At 34.0% G+C, this 19,323-nt stretch overlaps 1 protein-coding gene across 1 annotated transcript; it reads left to right on the plus strand.

The window, feature by feature from the left end:
* The first annotated feature begins 7,406 nt into the window (after positions 1–7,406).
* On the plus strand, positions 7,407–18,411 carry LOC106677632 (trypsin-1). The gene is made up of 7 exons (XM_067049458.1): positions 7,407–7,465; positions 13,952–14,074; positions 14,653–14,756; positions 15,222–15,334; positions 15,407–15,657; positions 17,839–17,996; positions 18,140–18,411. Exons 2-7 carry the CDS (start codon positions 13,984–13,986, stop codon positions 18,326–18,328), a joined length of 906 nt encoding a protein of 301 aa, XP_066905559.1. The 5' UTR covers positions 7,407–7,465; positions 13,952–13,983; the 3' UTR covers positions 18,329–18,411.
* The last annotated feature ends 912 nt before the right edge of the window (positions 18,412–19,323 follow it).

Genomic DNA, 19,323 nt, shown 5'->3' on the forward strand with positions numbered 1-19,323 from the left:
TCTGCCATAACATAAATCTGTTCACTCTCAGTTTTTTATTCATTTTCATTATAAGAAACAAATAATTTGGCAATAAATAAAGAAGATATTTATTCACCTGAAAGTTGTTTCTCGGCTGAGTGTAAAAGTAATAATAATTTTAAATCAAAATAAAAAGAGTAGTGTAACTTCCGTGGTCGAAAAATAGCTTCAAAAGTTGGACGGTAGAAAATCACTATTCGGCAATAGGAGACCTCATTCAGCTAAAAATTGGATAACTGAAGTAATTTGTACTAAAAGTCCCCATAAATATCTTCAAAGATTATGTTTTTTTTTAAAATATTTCTAGGAAAACATTTTTCAAAGCGAAAATACCTGTTAACAACAGGCTGCGCAGTTACAAACACATGTGACCTGAACATCGCCTGCTCTAGGTGCGGTGGGTTTGCTATGATTTACTCGATGTTCTGGACCATTCAATAAAACAACTTTTTTTTTTTTTTTTTTTTTTTTTTTTTTTTTTTTTTTTTTTTTTTTATCCCCCTCCCTTGCCATCTCTGGCATACGGGGTTCAATAAAACAACCAACAGCAATTGAAATTTCCTCTGTATTGTGAAAGTAGGCTTCCAATTGAATGTAAACAACTGAGGTGATTATAAACTTCATCCTGTTGCTGATTTTAATTTAATTTATATGAAGTAGTGAACCACAACTGCAGGGAATCTTTTGGAATGGAAAAAACCCATCCAACTCTTCACAACAGTTGCAAAAGCTAATTTAACTGAGTGTGCGTAGCCGTTTCGAGACGCGGGATTCCCTGGTTCAGCTCAGCTTTCAGTCCCAATATTTATATCTCAGAGAATAATTCTTTGTACGACCGACAGTTTTAGAATTTAATCAGGTCCAAGATAAACTTTGACGATAGCCTTTTTATGTTACGCTAAGATAATTGTTGATATGTAGTATCTTTGGTAAATCCAGTTTTGAAATTTTTTCTTGTTGTCATTTTTCTGTATGTCAAAATAACGGTGCTAGGCGAGATTATTTTTCAAAACATCCTCATTTTAAAATAATTAACAGATACTAATTATAATAATAAATATCTCTATTCTACTGTGACAGCTGATAAGGATTCACAGTTATATAATTAATTATTTTTTAATTATCCCATCTACATCCTTGTACCCTCTCTTCAAATTATAGCTTTAAGAAAACTTGTCCAAAGGTCTTTCTCGATTTCAGTTTTTTATCATTATTAATGATTGACAATCATTATTCATGAATGTGAATGAATTCATTTTTCTGGTAATATCCTGCTCGAGATCAACATTTCCTTTGAGGTTCTTATCATTAATTGTTATCTAGTTATAAAATCTATAATTCTTGTTTTGTCACTCCCTAGCCTCATCATAAATTTGAAACTGAGACTTTAAAAGTGAATGGCATCATTTTCTTTTACATTAAAACTAAATAAAATATGGCAGTCACCTTCTCAGCATTCTTTCAAGTATTGATATTGATTGATTATTTACCTGTTAATTTAGGCAAGACATATTATTTAATAAATATAATTAGAGTTAATAAAGTCTATATAAAACATATATAAAATAGCCAATTTTGAAGCATTTTAGAAAATTATATGCATGAGTTCTTGAATAATTTTGTTATAAAAATGATTAAAGAGACAGAGATACAAAATAAACAAAAAATGAAAATATCGTATGCTTACTTTATATTGTAAAATATTTCTAATATACAATTAGAAAAAATACAGAAGTAAATATGTGTATGCACAACCAAATAGGTTAATAAAAAAAATCAATAGGTGGAAGCGTTTAAAAAATCAGCTCCTATATACATAAATGTATGGGAATATAATAATTCAAAGATTCATAAGACAGATAAACATTTAACTAAAGCAAATAAATTGATCTAATTATATATGCAGTAAAAAAAAAAATATTGTATGAAAATAAACATAATGAAAAGATGGTAAGTTCACTCAGACATAATTAGTTAATTCAATTCCATAATGAAATGATAATGAGTATATTGTTCTCTTGGGCTTTAACTAAGCCTAAGCAGACAATATACTTATCTCTGGGGCTTTAACTAAGCCTAAGCAGACAATATACTCATCTCTCGGGCTTTAACTAAGCCTAAGCAGACAATATACTCATCTCTTGGGCTTTAACTAAGCCACCATTAAACGTACTACGTCTGACGATTTATGATCTGTTGGGATTCGTATGATTTCCTTGAAGATGGGTCTTAGAAATAAAGTACACCAAATCTATTTTTTTTCTATTTATAAAGATTTTAGATTGTAGAACTAGGGTAGATAAAATCAAATATTTACAAAAACTTGTCGATATTCAATATTGGTGGTTTATCAAATAGTTGAACCGATGTTCCCAGTGTAAAAAAAAAAAAAAATGAGAGGAATCATTTTCTTCCCCCAAATGGGTAATGTTTTCTAAAGCCTTTCTAAATACTAAGAGAGCATTTTTTAAAATTTCCCGATATTTCTTTATATGGCTATCGCATTCCTTATTCAATGTCTCCTTGAGTAGGTCAGGACTAGTAAGATCCGCCAAGCGATGTGTAGTAAAGAGGCAAAGAAACCACAGCCTCCACTATTTGGTGTATTCTCACAAGAGAATCAGGTCAAATTAAATAAAGTCTGTATTTTGGGATAACACCGAACAATGTTTAAGTTAACACCCATTCGGGGTCATTATATGCGGTATGCAAAACTAAAGTAATATAAAAACATAATTTCAAGAAAAAATAATAAGGACGGAACAATTTATTACAATAAAATGAAAATATGCACCGCTACTATCAATGAAGGGTCAGTTGTTCAGTACTTTGTAAGGAACTACTGTTTCTTGAACAACCAAGTGATGGGTATTTCTTAACAGCCCCAAGAGGGATGACTAACGGCTACAGTAACAATAATAATAATTATAATAATTTATTTATTTGTTTATGGGGAAACCTCCGTACAAATAGAGTTAGCCTGTGAAGTACATAAAATAATCAATTGTAGTAATTTTACAAAAATGATGAGTTACAGATGGTTTATATAAACTAATAACAAACAATATACCCAAGCTGGGCTATCAACATCCGTAGAATAAAACAGTAAAACAAAAACGTCACTTCATATTTAATAATATTAAAAAAAAAACAAAAAAGAAAACGAAAAACTAAACCTCCTAATGGGACGATAGGTGTCCCTAAGCAAAAGGGTTTGTATTACATATATAAAAAGAAATTTAAGATCCGATCCTGGGGGTACAGACAGAAATTTATACAACTGATTTTGGTTAATATTGCTTAGCTTCGGCATGTATCGGATTCAGTTCTCATGATACGTGAGGCAATTTGTCAAAATGGAAACAATCCTCCAGGGCCGTTCCATCACAAGCTGGACAAAGCTTTTGTGGGTCCAAAGTATATTTATGTGGACCGAAATTTAGAGTAATTGCATATTTATCGGAAAGTCGTAGTTAAGCATTATTCTCAAGTGAGTTATAGGGCAACTGATTTTTAGGTAGCTTTGAGGAGCATCCATTTTAATGAAAACCCTACCGTACCACGGGTTATAGGTCGATTCTCGTAATAACAAGAGGTCTTTATCCTTGACAAATTCTCCGTATCAATCTCTCAAGATCTCCCCCATTCTAATTTTGATACTTACCGGATCATTAAGTAGTATCGGGTCAAACATTCCGAAGCTCTCCCATATTTTTCTTATCTGCGTTACCCAATTATATTGCAGACTCAAACGGTTGTTACTGTCTAGCTGCAGTAGCTTTAAATAACATTATTTCAAGAAACGAGTACAACTCATATAAAGTATTTTTATTAGCCGGGACAGAGCTTGTTTCAAAACGTAATATCCCACAGGAATGGGTGCCACTTCTAGTCTTACCATCAAGTGTGGGGTGTTTCTTTGCAAACACAGTAGTCGCTTGTAGTATCTCTCTTGTATATTTTCCAATTCCTCCTTCACAGGCCAAATAAGTGCAGCGTAGAGGATCAAACTCAACATAGTCGATTCGTAAAGTTTCTGCCTGCCATCCCAGGAGATTATTTTAGCCTTCGCAGAGGTACTTAGCACCGCCCCGATGCTTGAGTTACTTATAGATACTATATACTTCATGTCAAGGTTAAGAAGTCCTGATGAACTAAACTCTACACCAAGGTATTTATATTCAGGTACTTCTTCAATAATATTCCCCTCGAAATATACCGGTTTGCTTCGTTCTTTTAGACCTACCCTTATAAGTTTTTAACAATTTTGTTTTTTCCATATTAACGGCCAAGGAGTTTGATTTGCAGTATATATTTAAAATATTCAGTTTCGATTGTACATCAGTCACAGAGTCCCCAATCAAGACCAAATCATCCGCGTAAATGAGGGTCATAATTTCTACATATGGCGATATCATGATTCAATGCGCACCGTTTCTTTGAAAAACGTTTCTACATCCGCAATAAATAATAAAAAAAAAATAAGGTTACAGTAACAGAATAAATAATTATTGCCGGATTTGAATCAGCGTCTTTGGAGTTAGGATCATAGTGCCTTACTCACTGAGCTACCCCACTCCCCTTATTACAAAAGCATACCTTAAATATCATGTTTCTCAATATGACCCAAATGTAAAAGTTGCACCCAAAAACACGCCATAAACTAATTTCTTGGCACTCATTAACAGAGAAAACCTAGTTCGGTATAGCCCCATTCTCCCCTAGAGCTACAATAACGGCTGAGATTGTTCATCTAAGACGATAAAACACATTACCTAGCGCAAAGGTAGGTAATAACCATTAGTGCTGACCGTCATGTATTACAGCCCCTTATCTTAACTCTAGAGTAGTTATTAAAAAGGTTTATAAAAATGTCTCTAAAGCTAAAGAGTACAAAATCCACTCACTCCATACACACTAAATTCCCAAACTCAACATACTTAGCGTTAATAGCCAAGCCAGATGAAATCAGCTCAAAGGGCAAAACACCGTTATAAATTCACCAAACTGGAAGGACAATTATTATTTCGATAACAGACTCTTGGCCTTAAGGAATTCACCATTTATTGATTTAAGGAATTTTGCAAAACGTCAATCTAGCTATTCTTTTTCAAAATCTATCATATTTTGGATTTTGATGTAAACTCTTACAGAAATCAACTCGCCGCTGAGCTTGAAACATACATTAGGAGATAAAGCTTTTTGAATGGCGATGATATACATAACTTGATATTCTTGTTGATAAATTTCGGAATACAATCCTTAAGTAGTAAAGGGATCCTCGCTAGAGGACTAGAGTAATTGAGCACACATCCACCTCAGAAGGATTAGTTTAGGTAAATTTGTATTGAATTCGCCATGAATGTTATGTCATCACTGAGTTAATGTCTTCACACTTTTGAGCCTTCAACATTTTATAGCGACCTGGTATTTTGTAATTTTAAGTTAGTTGTGGAAACAACTGTTAATGCAAAATATTCGTTCACGAGGTTAATCATTAATAAAAGTTCTTAGATTTATAAGGGTATAGAAACGTATATCAAAAATAACAAAAAATATTACCTCAGCTTCCAATCTACCTAATAATTCAAATTGAAAATATCTACAAACATGATTTTTGGAATTAAAGTTCTTCATTTCCTGGAAGAATAAAACCGGTTTTGGTCAGGGGAATCCATGTCCCTGAGTTTTCCATGTTCGTCCTTGCAACAATAGCTCGCATCCAGTATATATAAGCGACTAAAGAATGAAAAGAAAAATTTTTTTTCTTTTTAATAATAAATAAAAGATTATTAATATAAGTTAGTAATAAAACTCAGGGGAAAAAACAATTAAACCAATAATTGTGGTTAAAGGAGGCAAACTGGACTCTTTATTTCAGCAAAATCATGTAACTAAGGAAATGAAAAAAAAATACGTTGACCTTGTATTCGCTTGTATCTTAAAATTGAAAATATCCATCCATCGTGTATCCTTTTCCACACGACTCAGGGCATTTGTGGATTGGGATACTTTATTTCCCAACTAGCCCAGCTGAGGCGTCCCGATGAATCCACGGCTAAATATCACTCTAGGATAGATTGAAACGGACCATGAACTGTTTTTGATCGGTATTTCGAAGAGATCCTTTTCCCACCTCTACAAAACTGATCTTTCCCTTTATCCGTAAAGAATATTTCCTTGGATCTTACCTATACCAAAGAAGATCTTAAATAGAGATTGATGTTGTAATAATTAATATAAAAAGGATATTGATATTGTTACAGTGGGTAGAGGGTTTAAAAGTAATCTTTGCTGCCAACCGTGAAGAGTAATGAGAATAGAAGAAATGAACTTTCCAATTCTCATTGTTGTATTTTAAATAATTGAACATAATAAAATAAATGCATTCGAAAACAAAATATACAAACAAATAAACTAGAAAAAAAAAAACCCAAACTATTACAATAATGACCCATCCCTTGCCATTCATAGATGAGGAAGCGAGTAGATTGGGATTAAAAATAAATATCTGGATATGATATTTGGAGAACAACCAGAAGGCGAGGAAGTCTGAATGGGAGAATATGAAATTCGTGAAAGTTAAGGAATTTGTTAGGTTGATATAGAAAACGATATCTCCAGGGAAATCAAATCCAGTAGCTGTTTTTAAAGATTACGTTTTTATTTTCGCAACTAATTGCCTTTTCGAATCCAAAATGGGGGAGAGGGTGGAATTTTCTATCGTGGCGGCCCACGATATAGAGTGAAAACTTGACGCACCCACTTGGTTTGAATATGTTGGTTACCTGTATGATACAATTTCGTGTCACCCTTGTCGGGCTAAAAAATAAGAGCACAATTATCCTTTGAGTGATTAAATACGTAGGAAAAGAAGAAAAAACTTGCTAAGTACATGTCCAATGCACTGAGTAATTGTTATTTTCATTATAACTTTTTTTTCTTTCTTTTTTTTTAATTTTTAGAAAGTGACCCTATACAATTGGGACACCCCATGGTGCCGTAGCAGACAATTTAAAAACCGCTGCGTTAGGGTTTACGGCCACAAAACCCAGTGGTCATCCACGTTAATGTTGCATTTTTTTCCCTAGATATTTTGATTTATACATTACATTTTTCAATTTTTTTTTAATCCTTAGATTCCGGAGTTTTCGAATTATAAATAGTTAATGAGTTTAAATTTTTTTCCTAGTGTAAATAAATATGTAAAATTCATAGTAAACAAATGACATTAAATTATTTTTAAAAGAAAAGCACTAAAACATTAGACAATGTCCTTTTTCCATTATGTTTTTAATTGTATCCGTGATCCGAATACAGATGACTGTTGCGATTGTCCTATATATCTCTTTATGGGGAAGGACCAACAGTAAGATGAAGGTTTTGGCTGTGAGTTATATTTTATCTTCTTTCTTAGGAATCAAAGCATTTGAAAGCGTAACAGGTTATCTCGCTAATATATTTTTCTAATCTATATTTGTTAGTTAAGTCAAGTTATTGTCAGAGGTGATACCGAACCAGACGGAAGGGAAAGTAGGTAGCTCCCATTAAAGTTACATTTTTTAGAGAACAGTTTTTTTTTTAACCCTTTTCTTGGTCATATCTGACTTACGGGGGGAGGGAGGTTACCTACAGGTCACCACCGTATTCAATTAGAAATAAAATTTGACCTCTCACACCAAATTCGAACCGGTGCCGCTTCTGTCACGAGCCAGTTGAAGTTGGCGACTTAACTCGCTCGGCTACAAACGGCCCCTTTTGGAAAACATTGTAGAAATCAATAGCTAATGCGTATTTTCTGTTAGAAACAAAAAAATCATTTCTTCTTAATTTAAAAAAATAACAGGAACAGTACACGTCCTTGAAATACAGATATTTAATTATTTCAAGTGGGAACCACCGAGAAAATTTCATTTTATTCCAGGAAAAAATTCCCATTTCTCATTCAGTACTTACTATTACGAAAACTATCTACATAACAACAAGAAGGTATTAAAACCTTTTATAAAGTAGAGTAAATTTGTTAACATTTAAAACCTAATAGAGCTCTTTATGTTCAATGCTTTCCGAGATTCGGTTTTTCAAACAACAATAATTTTTTTCGAGATTTCCTACACCAATATATGCCAGGCATCCCCAAACCATTACAATCCCACCTCCATGTTTTATAGTAACAGAGACGTTTTACTTCTTGAAGTTTTCACTTTTCCTTTGTCATATCGCCTTTCTTCCGTAAGATCCATACAAATTAAATTTACTCTCATCAGAGAATAATACATTTTCCCAAAAACTGATGTGCTTGTTGATGTATTCCCTAGCAAATAAGAACCTTTTATTGGGATTGGTTTCACTAACATAAGGATAGAAAAGAACAGGATTATGCTCGAGCATACAAACAAGAGCAAGTAAACAAACATAATGTGTAAATACTTTTTTCTTAGTGTTAATATTATGTTTAAATAAATTTCTGTTATGATCAATATTTATAATTGTATTTATACTTTTTTTTAAAAAGTGTTATATAATAATTAGACATCATTTCCTTAATATCCTAAATTTTTATTAGTGCTTATTGCCTAATTTCCTAATTGGAATATATAACCATTGAAAAATGAGAACTTGCAGTAAAACTTTATTAAATTTCATTGTAAAGTTTTGAGAAACTTCAGAATTCAGAAATTCATAAAGTTTATTTACAGTCTGTTATCCTGCAAAATCGAATCGAGATCAGCTAGCAATTCATACAAAGATTTGACGGAGTCGTAGGCTTGAGTTAAGTCTCCATTTAGATTAGTACTACCTTTAAGGAATTACAAGGAAATCAAGTAAACACCGTCCTGGGATGAAACACTATATTCAGAAAGGTTACAATTTGTTATCTCGAATCAAACAACATTACAATAGATGGTTGGAATCGATATAGGAGATAATCAATAATTCGATATATAACAGTCTCCCACGCTAATTTTATAGTCACGAAATGAACAAGTTGTTTAAATTTGTATATGCAATCATAAAGTAAAAAGGTATCTAATCATTTGATGCTTCTTCAAGTTTTAAGAAACATTCAGTCTTGCAGCCGTGTAGGTTGTCTGCGTTCTCTTCCTGATCGCCTCAGGATAGGTTGAAGCTGCACTCCGGATTGGTTTTGCCATTGACTCTGGATGATTTGGGTTTTGTTCCCGTGGTGGTCGGCTCTCTGGGTCATGAACAGTGCTTAGTGATGGAGCGAATGTCACTGTTTTCTTGGGTGTCGTTTCAATAGCTACAATCAGCAGTTAGTTGATAAGGTCTCTTTATGGAATATCCGTTTTCATCGAGTTTCACGTTGGCTTACCAGTGGGAGGATACCATCTTGCTTGTATCCGATCTCCCACGCTAAGTTTTTCCAGGTGAGATGTTAAATTAATACGTAATCTTCGTTTTAAAAATAATTTTGCTGGAGATAAGCCAGACGAGAGCGGAGTAGATCTATATCACATAGAGATTTCTTGGATTTTCCTTTGGTGAGGTAGTTTTGATGATGTCATTGCTTGTAATTTTTGTTTGAAAGTTTAGCCATTACAATCTGCAGGGTGGCCCGGTGCAATAAACTTATGGAGAAAGCCCTGATCTGTGCAGAATTTTGTGAATGTTTCACTTTGAAAAATAGTCAAGTGCATTGTCAGAAACCAGTGTCTTTGGCAATCCATGAGTTGTGAATATATCTTGAAGATATTGAATTGTTGGTGTAGATGCATTCTTGGAGTAGCAAACTTCAAACCATCTCAATTTGGCGTCAACTAATATAAAAAAAAGATGATCTTGAAATGGGCCGGCGTAGTCCATGTGAATTCTTTCAAACCTTTCTAAGGGTTCCTCTCAGTAATGGATGGGTGCTTTCGCGGGATTCTTCTTTATTGGTAATTGCGAACAAGGTGTTCTATATCTTTATCTAAGTATTGCCAATAGACGTATTGTCTCGCCAGTTGCTTCATCTTAAAAATTCCAATGTGAGTATGATAAAGTTCTTTGAGGGCTAATTGGCGCATTGAAGACGTTATGACTACATGTTACCCTTTGAAGATGTCATTTTGAAGGTAATATTCAGAATCACAGTTCTTACCATTCAAGAGATCCGATTTTAATGTTGATAAATATTCATCACGTGAGGTCTCCTCGGGGTTCTGTAATGTAGAGCTTTGTTGGACATTCTGTATATTACCTCATTAGAAATGAGGGAAAATTCCTCTTCCACCTTTTGTTCAATGTGAGAAATATTTTCTTGAATGGGCGATCTTGATAAATAATCTGCATGAGCATTATCTTCTGCCTTTTTATGTTGAAATTTGTGAGCCAAGTTGCATACTGCAGTAGTCTTGCAGATGTCAAAGTAGTTTGGAGTTTTCTTGTAGAATGTGAGTTAGTGGACGATTATCGGTATATAGTGTAAACATTTTTCCGTAAATGAAGTAGTAGAATTTTTTTAAGGCGAAAATGATTGCCAGTGTCTCTCGATCTAGTTGGCTATAATTCATCTCAATTTTGGTAAGTGCGCGAGAAGTGAAGGCAATGGGCTTTTCTACACCATCAATTACTTGTGAGAGGATTCCCGAAACTCCTGTTGGAGAGGCATCGCAGTTTAGTGTCAGTGGAAGTTCGGGATTAAATGGAGTTTAAGGGTTCGCTAACAATTTCATTTTTTAGTTGTATAAATGCTGCTTCACATTTTGCGGACCAATGAAATTTACGGTTTGGTTGAAGAAAGAATCTTAGTGGGTAGGTGAAGGTTGTATAAGGTTGTGGGTATAAATTTTGCAAAGTAAGTGACCATACCTAGAAATCTTTTGACATCATCCTGGTTTGTCGGTTTTGGGCATTTTTGATAGCTGCGACTTTAGTTGAGTCTTTTGCAATATTTCCATTTTTGATGACATATCCTAGGTATTGCACTTTGGTTTTGAAAAATTCGCATTTCTAAATGTGTAGGTGTAAATCAAACTGTTGTAATCTGTCGAGACAAGCTGTTAGGTTTATGTAGCATTCTTCTCGCGTTTTTGCGTGCACTATCATTTTGTCAAAGTATACTGGAACTCCTTTAAATCCTTCTAAAACCTTTTCCATGATGAGATGTAAATCATTTGGAGCAGTTTTGATTCCAAATGAATTAATTATTCAAACGTAATTATCGTCCGGATTTTTGCGCTCTCCTCATCAACTGGTACGTGTAGGTATGCTTTTACCAAGTCCAGAGATAAAAAATGTAAGGCATCGTTGAGTGTTGTAAGGAGGTCGTCGATTTTTGGTATAGGATAGTGTGCATCTAAAAGTTGAGGGTTCACCCTTATTTTATAGTTGACGCATAAGCGTACCGTGCATCATGTTTAGGAATCACAACTAATGGAGATGCCCAGCCACTTTTTTGTACTTTGATTATAATGCCTTGGTTTTCGAGAGACTCGAGTTCTTGTTATACTTTTAGTTTTAGCGCATGGGGAACTGGTCTTCCTTTAAGTTGTGGGTTTGGCGTTCTTTCTCAGTTTCAGAGATGATGTTACGTTTTTGCACTTTCCAACTCGTTTTTCAAACAGCTCCAAATACTTGTTATAGATTTCCTGCTCAATGTTCATAGGTAATACAGAATGTACGGAATTAGTATGCACCCTTTTGGTGTCGATATCTTGTAGGTGGACATCTAAATGCCTTATCCATGCACGGCCAAAGAGTTGGGAGAAGTTGTCTGGAACCACAGAAAGTCATTTAGTTGATTTTCTGTCCTTGTATTGTACACTTCAGCAACTCCCAGGAGCGCCAAAATGCCAGCTGTGAACGGAATCTTACGGTGTTCTGAAGTTGAATATTCAGGTTTAGTTTGTCGAAATTTGATTTGTTTTGAAGCGTCTGGTCACCTCCAGAGTCTACTTCGAACTACTTCTTTATTTATTTTGACTTAAATTAGGTATTTTTCCGTATCTTGGTCTGAGCTGCTAATTTTATAGCTCGTTAATTGATCTACGAGGAATGTTTCATCTTCTGTGTCTACTGCTCTTACGCCTTTCTTTTCCAACATTGTGAGGAGCTTGATTGATCTCATTGAATTTGCTGGATCTCTAGGGTTTGAATTTTACCCACTGGAGCTCCTACTTCTTGGTCTGGAAATTCTGTGTACCTCGGGTGCATAGTTTTCTATTGGAGTATCGAATCGTTGATTATCTAAAGACGATGATTCTAAGATTTGGGCTTTGGCTACGGCATCATGAAACGTTTGCGAGTTATCTCACAGCAATTGATGACGTATGGTTTCGTTGGCAAGTCCCCTAATAAATTGTTAGTGAGAAATAGATCGGCTACTGATTTTTTACATTCGCATTGGATTTCGCTAGTCAAGATAAACTTGCGTAATTTTGTCACGAAATCTTGGATCGATTGTTTAGACCCCTGCTTTTGTGAAAGAAACGTATATCTCTCGACTAGAACATTCTTATTTCCTGTTAGCTGGTCGTTCAGGGCTTGTGTGACGTTTTCGTAGGTAAGGGTATGTAGTTCTTTAACAGCTAGCTATAATAGTTCAAAATAATCAAGTCCTATACTGTTTAGAAGAACTGTTTTTGATTTGCTCTTCCTCCTTCATATCCTTTCATGAGTAGGAAGTTATCAAATCTTTCTAAATATTGTTGAAATGTTCCCTTCTCTTTATCGAAGTGTTCAAACGTACTTACATTATGTTGAATAGTCAGTTGAGGGTTTTGAATAGTAGAAAATTATTGCAACATGGTCAGAAAATTTTGTTGTTGCATTTGCATGAACTGTGCAAATTGATTTTTTTTTTTTTATCGCTTTTCTAACCAATCAATCTTGAAGTATTTAAAGTATAATATTAAATATTGAATTATTAAATAAAATATTGAAATATTAAAGTTAAATATAGAAGTATTTAAATTGTTGATAGAGGCATTGTGACTACTTACCCATTAGGAGTGGATGCCATTTTCAATACTAACACGCGTAACTGAATGAAAGTTTGAAAACTATGGACGCACAACAAAATAATGTTTTTACACTTTTTTTCTTGTCGCCATTGTTAAGTCTCCATTTAGATTAGTACTATCATTAGGGAATTACAAGGAAATCAAGTAAACACCGTCCTGGAACGAAACACACTATCTTCAGAAAGATTACAAATTGTTATCTCGTATCAAACAACATTACAATAGATGGTTGGTATCGATATAGTAGATAATCGATAGATCGATATATAACAGCTTGGCATTCAGTAAAGATGTGTTTTACAGTAAATCGCGTTCCGCAAGTAAGGCAAATAGGTGAAGTATCGCGGGTTATAAGGTAACCGTAGGTCAGGCGCATAAGACCTTCGAATAGGTGCGTCAAAATTAACATTTCTAGTGGATGATATTCAAGGGGAAAGAAACATCACTTATGATTTCCCTTAATTTATTGTCAATAACATTTGCCCACATTTGATGCCATTTCAACTTAATTCTCTGCTTAGTTAGAGCAATGAAGTCATCGATAGGCATTCCGCGATGTGGAATTTTTACAGAAATCGTAACCTTCGCTGTCCGATCAGCCAGTTCATTATTGTGCTGAGGGACCCAAGCGAAGAACACAGAAATACAGTTTCGAGGCACCAACACCTATTTCTATACAAGAAGTCTTCAAGAATTCTTTCTTGGTGCCATCAGTATAAATGAAGTAGGCGACACCAAATTTGTCTTGCAGCCTAAGAAATTCGAATTTATAACGATATGTCGGGGTTTATTTTTAAGTAGCCTTGAAAAGAAAAGACACAATTTGGGGGAGGTAAGTCCCTAACCTGGTGGAATTACAGTATCTTGCAAAGTAGATATTTCTATGTCTTGACTGATCAGTAAACTAGAGACCCTGACTCTAAACGATGTATTACTTTAATAAGTTTCTTTCTCTTTTTTAGGTTGTCATGTCGGTAGAAAGCAGGGGATATGTATGACCCAAGGTGATTGCTTTGCTAACTCTTTTAGCAGCGAAGTGTGCGGAGATAAAATATGTTGTATAGACACGAGGATCAGTTATCGAAGTAAGTAATATATATAAAAATTAAATATGAACCGCAACAAGGGCAGGGGTGCAGTACTTTGTTAAGAAATACTATTACTAAACCAACGAATGTGCAAGGAGGTAATTATATATATATATATATATATATATATATATAATTACACAGGGAATTTATTTCTTGTTCAACTAACTATAGGTTGGTTTTTTTAAAAAAAAATTTGTTTAAAATTGCATTGTTTTCATTTCATGGGTGAAACCTGAAATAAGAGATTTTTTACACAAAAAAAGGAGGTGGCAAACCTCTGATTCAAAGTAGTGCAGAATATCAATATTGTTCAGATAAATACCTAACTACTTCATGAATAAAACATTGTTTGTAGGACTCATCTTTGACGGTATAGGTGGCTAACGATTTTTCCCCCATACTAATTAATAATCATATTCGATTGCCGCAGAAAATAATAGAAATAATTATATCTTCTAGTGAAGTATAATCATATCTTAATTGTATATGCCGTGATTCGACATGTATTAAAAATTATGTACCTAATAGACTTCAGATTTTTGATAACTGTTGTTTTTTTGTTTTTTTTTTAGAGTGCATAGAATACGGACATAAAATGTCTATCATGAAAGGGAACAGCACTAAGTACAGGATAATCGGTGGAACTATTGCTCAAGCGAACGAGTTCCCTTTCATGGTAAGCTCTATCTGCTTTACTTCATAAACATTACTTCTTTAATTTTTTGTTTTTAGTATTGAATTAAGTTAAACTATCGGATTCAGTGAAGGGCGTAAGATTATAGTTTTTTTAAATTTGAAATAGTATTAATAATCATTTCCATTACGATATCACACTTTCTTTTATGCAACTCAATGCTTATATGTTAATATCCTATCGTAAAACAGAACTACAGAGTTCGAACTCTCTTAAAAAGCACTGAAAACATATAAAAAGTAAATAGTCATCAACCGAAGTTAACAATCAATGCTGCAAAAGCATTCCTTAAAAGGTAGATATGGCGTAAACATAAGTGTGATGGAAGTTATTAAAGAACAAGAACAGGTTAAAGGCATCGTAATAAGTTCCTTCACTAGCTCATAACACTATTATTATATTTGTATTGTTACACTTTTGATACTTATTGTAACTCCTTTATTGCAGGTAGCGATCGGAAAAGAACCGAAATCGCCGGACGAAGAGATGTGGTTCTGCGGAGGAAGTATTGTCAGCGAGAACTTTGTAATCACCGCTGCACACTGCATTAATAAAGAGATGTAATATTTATTAATTATTGACTTTATCTTATAGAGAAGACTAACTGAGCTAGTATGAGCGCTATGTTTCAGCGAGAAGAATTACACGATCCTGGCGGGGACTATATCCCTCAATGACTCTATGGCGCAGTTGCGGCACGTTGCTGAGGCCATCATCCATCCAAAGTTTACTCCTTGGAAGATAGGCTACGATTTGGCACTACTCAGAATAAGAAAGCCCTTTCAAATCTCTCCCAGTGTCTTCCCACTTTGCCTTCTTGGTTCTTCCAGTCTATCTGCTGTTACTAAAGGTTTGGCAATTGGCTACGGAGTGGAAAAAGAAGGTATAATAAGAAATATTACGTTATATAATTTTATTTTCACTGTATTCTTCATCACGGATTTTACCAACTATTTGTTTTCTTCTTCTTCAATCAATTCGACAACCCATTACTATATCGTGTCCTCTCCAATTACAAACACCAAATAGGGTTCCCTAGGGTTCTCCAACACTGTCCACTCTTCGAAGTTTCGGGTGGCCTCTCGGTCTAGTGGCCATAGAGTTCTTCGTCGATGAGTACTCATCGGGACGCGTTTTTGCGACATGGCCTGTCCAGCGCAGCCTTCTCTATGTTGAAAAATCATTCACTTGACCGTCAAAGCGTCTCAAGGTTTTATTTCAAATACCACAAGATCCCTTTCATCGGATTTCAAGAAGGCCCAGGTTCCTGACCCGTCAGAAAGGGCTGGCCTGATCTGTGTCTTATACAGTCTTGTTTTTATGGCTCTCGATATTAAGCTGCCTCCCAGGGTCTATTGGCTGACGCTACCAGTCTCCTTATCTCGTTTAAAACCTCATCACTTGTATTAATGAGTGCCTCTAGGAACACAAAATGATCGTTAGGACCACTAACTTGACTAAAAATCACATATTTGGATTTTAAGGAATTAAAAGAGAGTCCTAACTTCCTAGCAGCATCGTCAATGATAAGGAAGGATTCTTAACGTCATAGGCTTCGTCTAAAAAAATGAATGATGACATATCATGAGTCAAAGAAACAATGTTTTGGAACACTGGCAATTGCAACTGTTCATTTTTTCTTATTGCACTAAATTTGCCCTTTCACGTGATCAGTTTTGTAATAGCCCTGGAAATTGCTTTTTCACGAAGAGTCTCAAGGATTTCCTATTACACGAGGGATCCTTCGACGTAGACATCCAAATTATTGGCATGGTTTTGTTAAATAAAAAATAATTTTATCGATCATGTTTCCAATTTTTATATTTATCATAAATTTTTCAATACATCAATTTTTATATTTATAATCAATTGAAAGTCCTCAACCTATAATTTCTATTTTTGATGAAATTCTGAGATGGATTTCAATGATAAGATCTTTAAAAGTAAATAAGACGAACTAATAACAAATAGGTGTTAATTTGTACCTTTTATTTTTATTTTTTGTTAAAGATTTTACAAACTTCTAATATACAACTGAATTTAAAAGAGAATAAAAAATAGACAGATAAATTATGGTGAGTGATATTCTCTTCTTACGGTGTGGTATGTGATGAATAGAATTCGAATGATCCATCACCGAGAAAGTTCGTTGGCTTTCGAGACGGCAATCTGAAGATAATTTATTAACATTTCCACTATCTAACTTTTTTTTAAGGGATAGCCAATCCCAGACTTGATTCGATATAAGGAAAAGAATGAACCTGTTTCCTAAATATAGGTTTTAGAGTCTTACACTGCCCTCTCCTAAAAAAAAACCAACCCTCAACTTTCATTAAAGAAACGAAACCGAAAATTACCTTCATCATAATTTGGTTAAGAATACAAAAACACATACAAATTTAAATGACATGACTCATCAACCCAATTGAAAAAAATGGGGTATGCCTAGACATGATTTTAGAGTTTTATTGGATGAAAAACTAAATTTATTTCCTCTAAAATAAATATCTTTAAATAATTCCCTAGCTATAGCCACATAAATGCTGCAAGTAGGACTACATTTTTTGCATACAGGAGACGCTTTACGAGGACTATACGTCATCTTCTGTTTTCTAATTGCAACCTATGATCTTCTGCGCTTACATATCTTATAGATCCCATCCATTAAGATGAAATGAGAGGACTAAGGCTGTCTCCTAGTGTAACACCTAGATCAAGAGAGAAAAGGTTGGATTCAATATCCGTTAATCCTCATTTTATTCCCTACAGCAAATGTCTTCCAGTCTGTCAAAGTTTTGAATTACCTTTGTCACCAACTACATTAATAAATTTCAAAATTATTAGATTAAATTTTACTTCAAGGGATATCTTTAATTTTCAAATGCTTTTAGTGTAATGACATTAAAGGCAAAAAGGTTAACAAAACCATTTTATGAATAGTCAGATAGTTTTGAAAAATTATTTCCAGAAATTTATTTGATTTCGTTCGGGAGATTTCATTAGCCGAGAATTAAAAACCACCTTCAAACATATGTTGATTTCCAATACAATTCTCTTTTTCCAGGCGTATCAAAAAGCTTAGGCAACCTGATGAAGGTGAAGTTGGACATATTCTCTTCTAAAGAGTGTGATGATTTCTACCCTGCAATTGTCCAATACGGTGGGAAAAAGCCCACTATGTTGTGTGCAGGTGTTATTGGAGGAGGCAAGGACACTTGTCAAGTAAGGTTTGAAATATGCTATTACCATCCCATCGATCATGAATATATAAATATAGAAGCCATTGCAACACAATACGTTAACATTGTTATTAAGAAAAAAACCGCCTTATTATAAAATAAGATAGGAAGTTTATTCTGTTTCAGGGAGACTCAGGTGGTCCGCTGATAGTTCCTTTCATGCAACCACCTAGACAATTTGGTTTAATCGGTGTCACTTCAGCAGGTCTATCTTGTGGTTTGCCCAGCTCTCCGGGGCTTTATATCAAAATACCATATTTTTTATCCTGGATAGAAAGAATTATTTGGACAGAAGAGATGGAAAAACTAATCTGAAAAACAAATTATGCCGAAGGAGAATTTCATTAAAATTGTGTGGTTTTGTCAAATATCAAAAGAATTGGGTATTAAATTATTTTTCAAAGATCATTTTCTAAACCTTATGATTTTTCTATATAAAAGACCCCAACCTGAGGTACTTATATACCTAATACATTGTTAAGCAGTGGTGTACCTAGAGCACGGTAAGAGTTTAACATTTTGCTGGGGCGGCGAATTCCCTTAAGAACCAACTTAACTGTCCCAGTTGGGACAAACCTACACAAGTAAAATATAACATTGTTTTTTTTTACCACATTAGATTTGATGATAAATCTTGATCGGTCATGAAGTTAAAAAAAAACTGTTGTTCTGAGTTAATATATTGTTATTATTGTCATATTAAAAACATACATAACACTAACAAATAAGAGTCAATTTAGGTCTCACAATAATTGAGTGTGAGGCCGCAGCTATAACGAGGTCTACACAGAAGGAACCAATTCCTTATTGCAATGAACATTTAAAATAGCAAATCAAATTTTAGAAAAAAATGTAGAAAGAACTAACTCCTTAAAGTATTGAAAAAAATTGAAAGAACCATCACTCAACTTTCAGTTTAACATCCTACTTTGAGTAGAAACAATTCCTTCCTTGTTCAGAACAAATATTTCCGTATTATTCACTGTGACAATATTTTCCTCTACTAATATTCCAAATGAGCCTTGACAAATTGACTCATTTAAAACTCTGTTTTAAAAGGAATAGTAGGAAACTTCAAAGAAACGAGAAGTACAGTAATATTTCTCGTTCTATAATTTAATTTCTTTTTTTTCGCAAAAGTATGACCGAAAAATAAAAATACAGCAGTTTGCTAAAATTTACATTATGCTCTTAGTCATATATTTAATGTTAATTGTTATTGAATCAATCTTGATAATAGTAAGAATGATTTTATGGAGTTAGTCCTACCTTCAAGCCAGTCAACTAAAAGCTCAAGTATAGGTTAAGTG

This window comes from Halyomorpha halys, unplaced genomic scaffold (assembly GCF_000696795.3).
Source record: "Halyomorpha halys isolate HHAL.00 unplaced genomic scaffold, Hhal_1.1 Scaffold106.1, whole genome shotgun sequence".
NCBI classification, from domain to species: Eukaryota; Metazoa; Arthropoda; class Insecta; order Hemiptera; family Pentatomidae; genus Halyomorpha; species Halyomorpha halys.

Coding starts and splice junctions, on each gene's coding strand:
- LOC106677632 (XM_067049458.1), top strand. CDS start 13,984: ATGACCCAAGGTGATTGCTTTGCTAACTCTTTTAGCAGCGAAGTGTGC. Junction 14,757..15,221: donor CGAACGAGTTCCCTTTCATG/GTAAGCTCTATC, acceptor CCTTTATTGCAG/GTAGCGATCGGAAAAGAACC. Junction 15,658..17,838: donor CTACGGAGTGGAAAAAGAAG/GTATAATAAGAA, acceptor CTCTTTTTCCAG/GCGTATCAAAAAGCTTAGGC.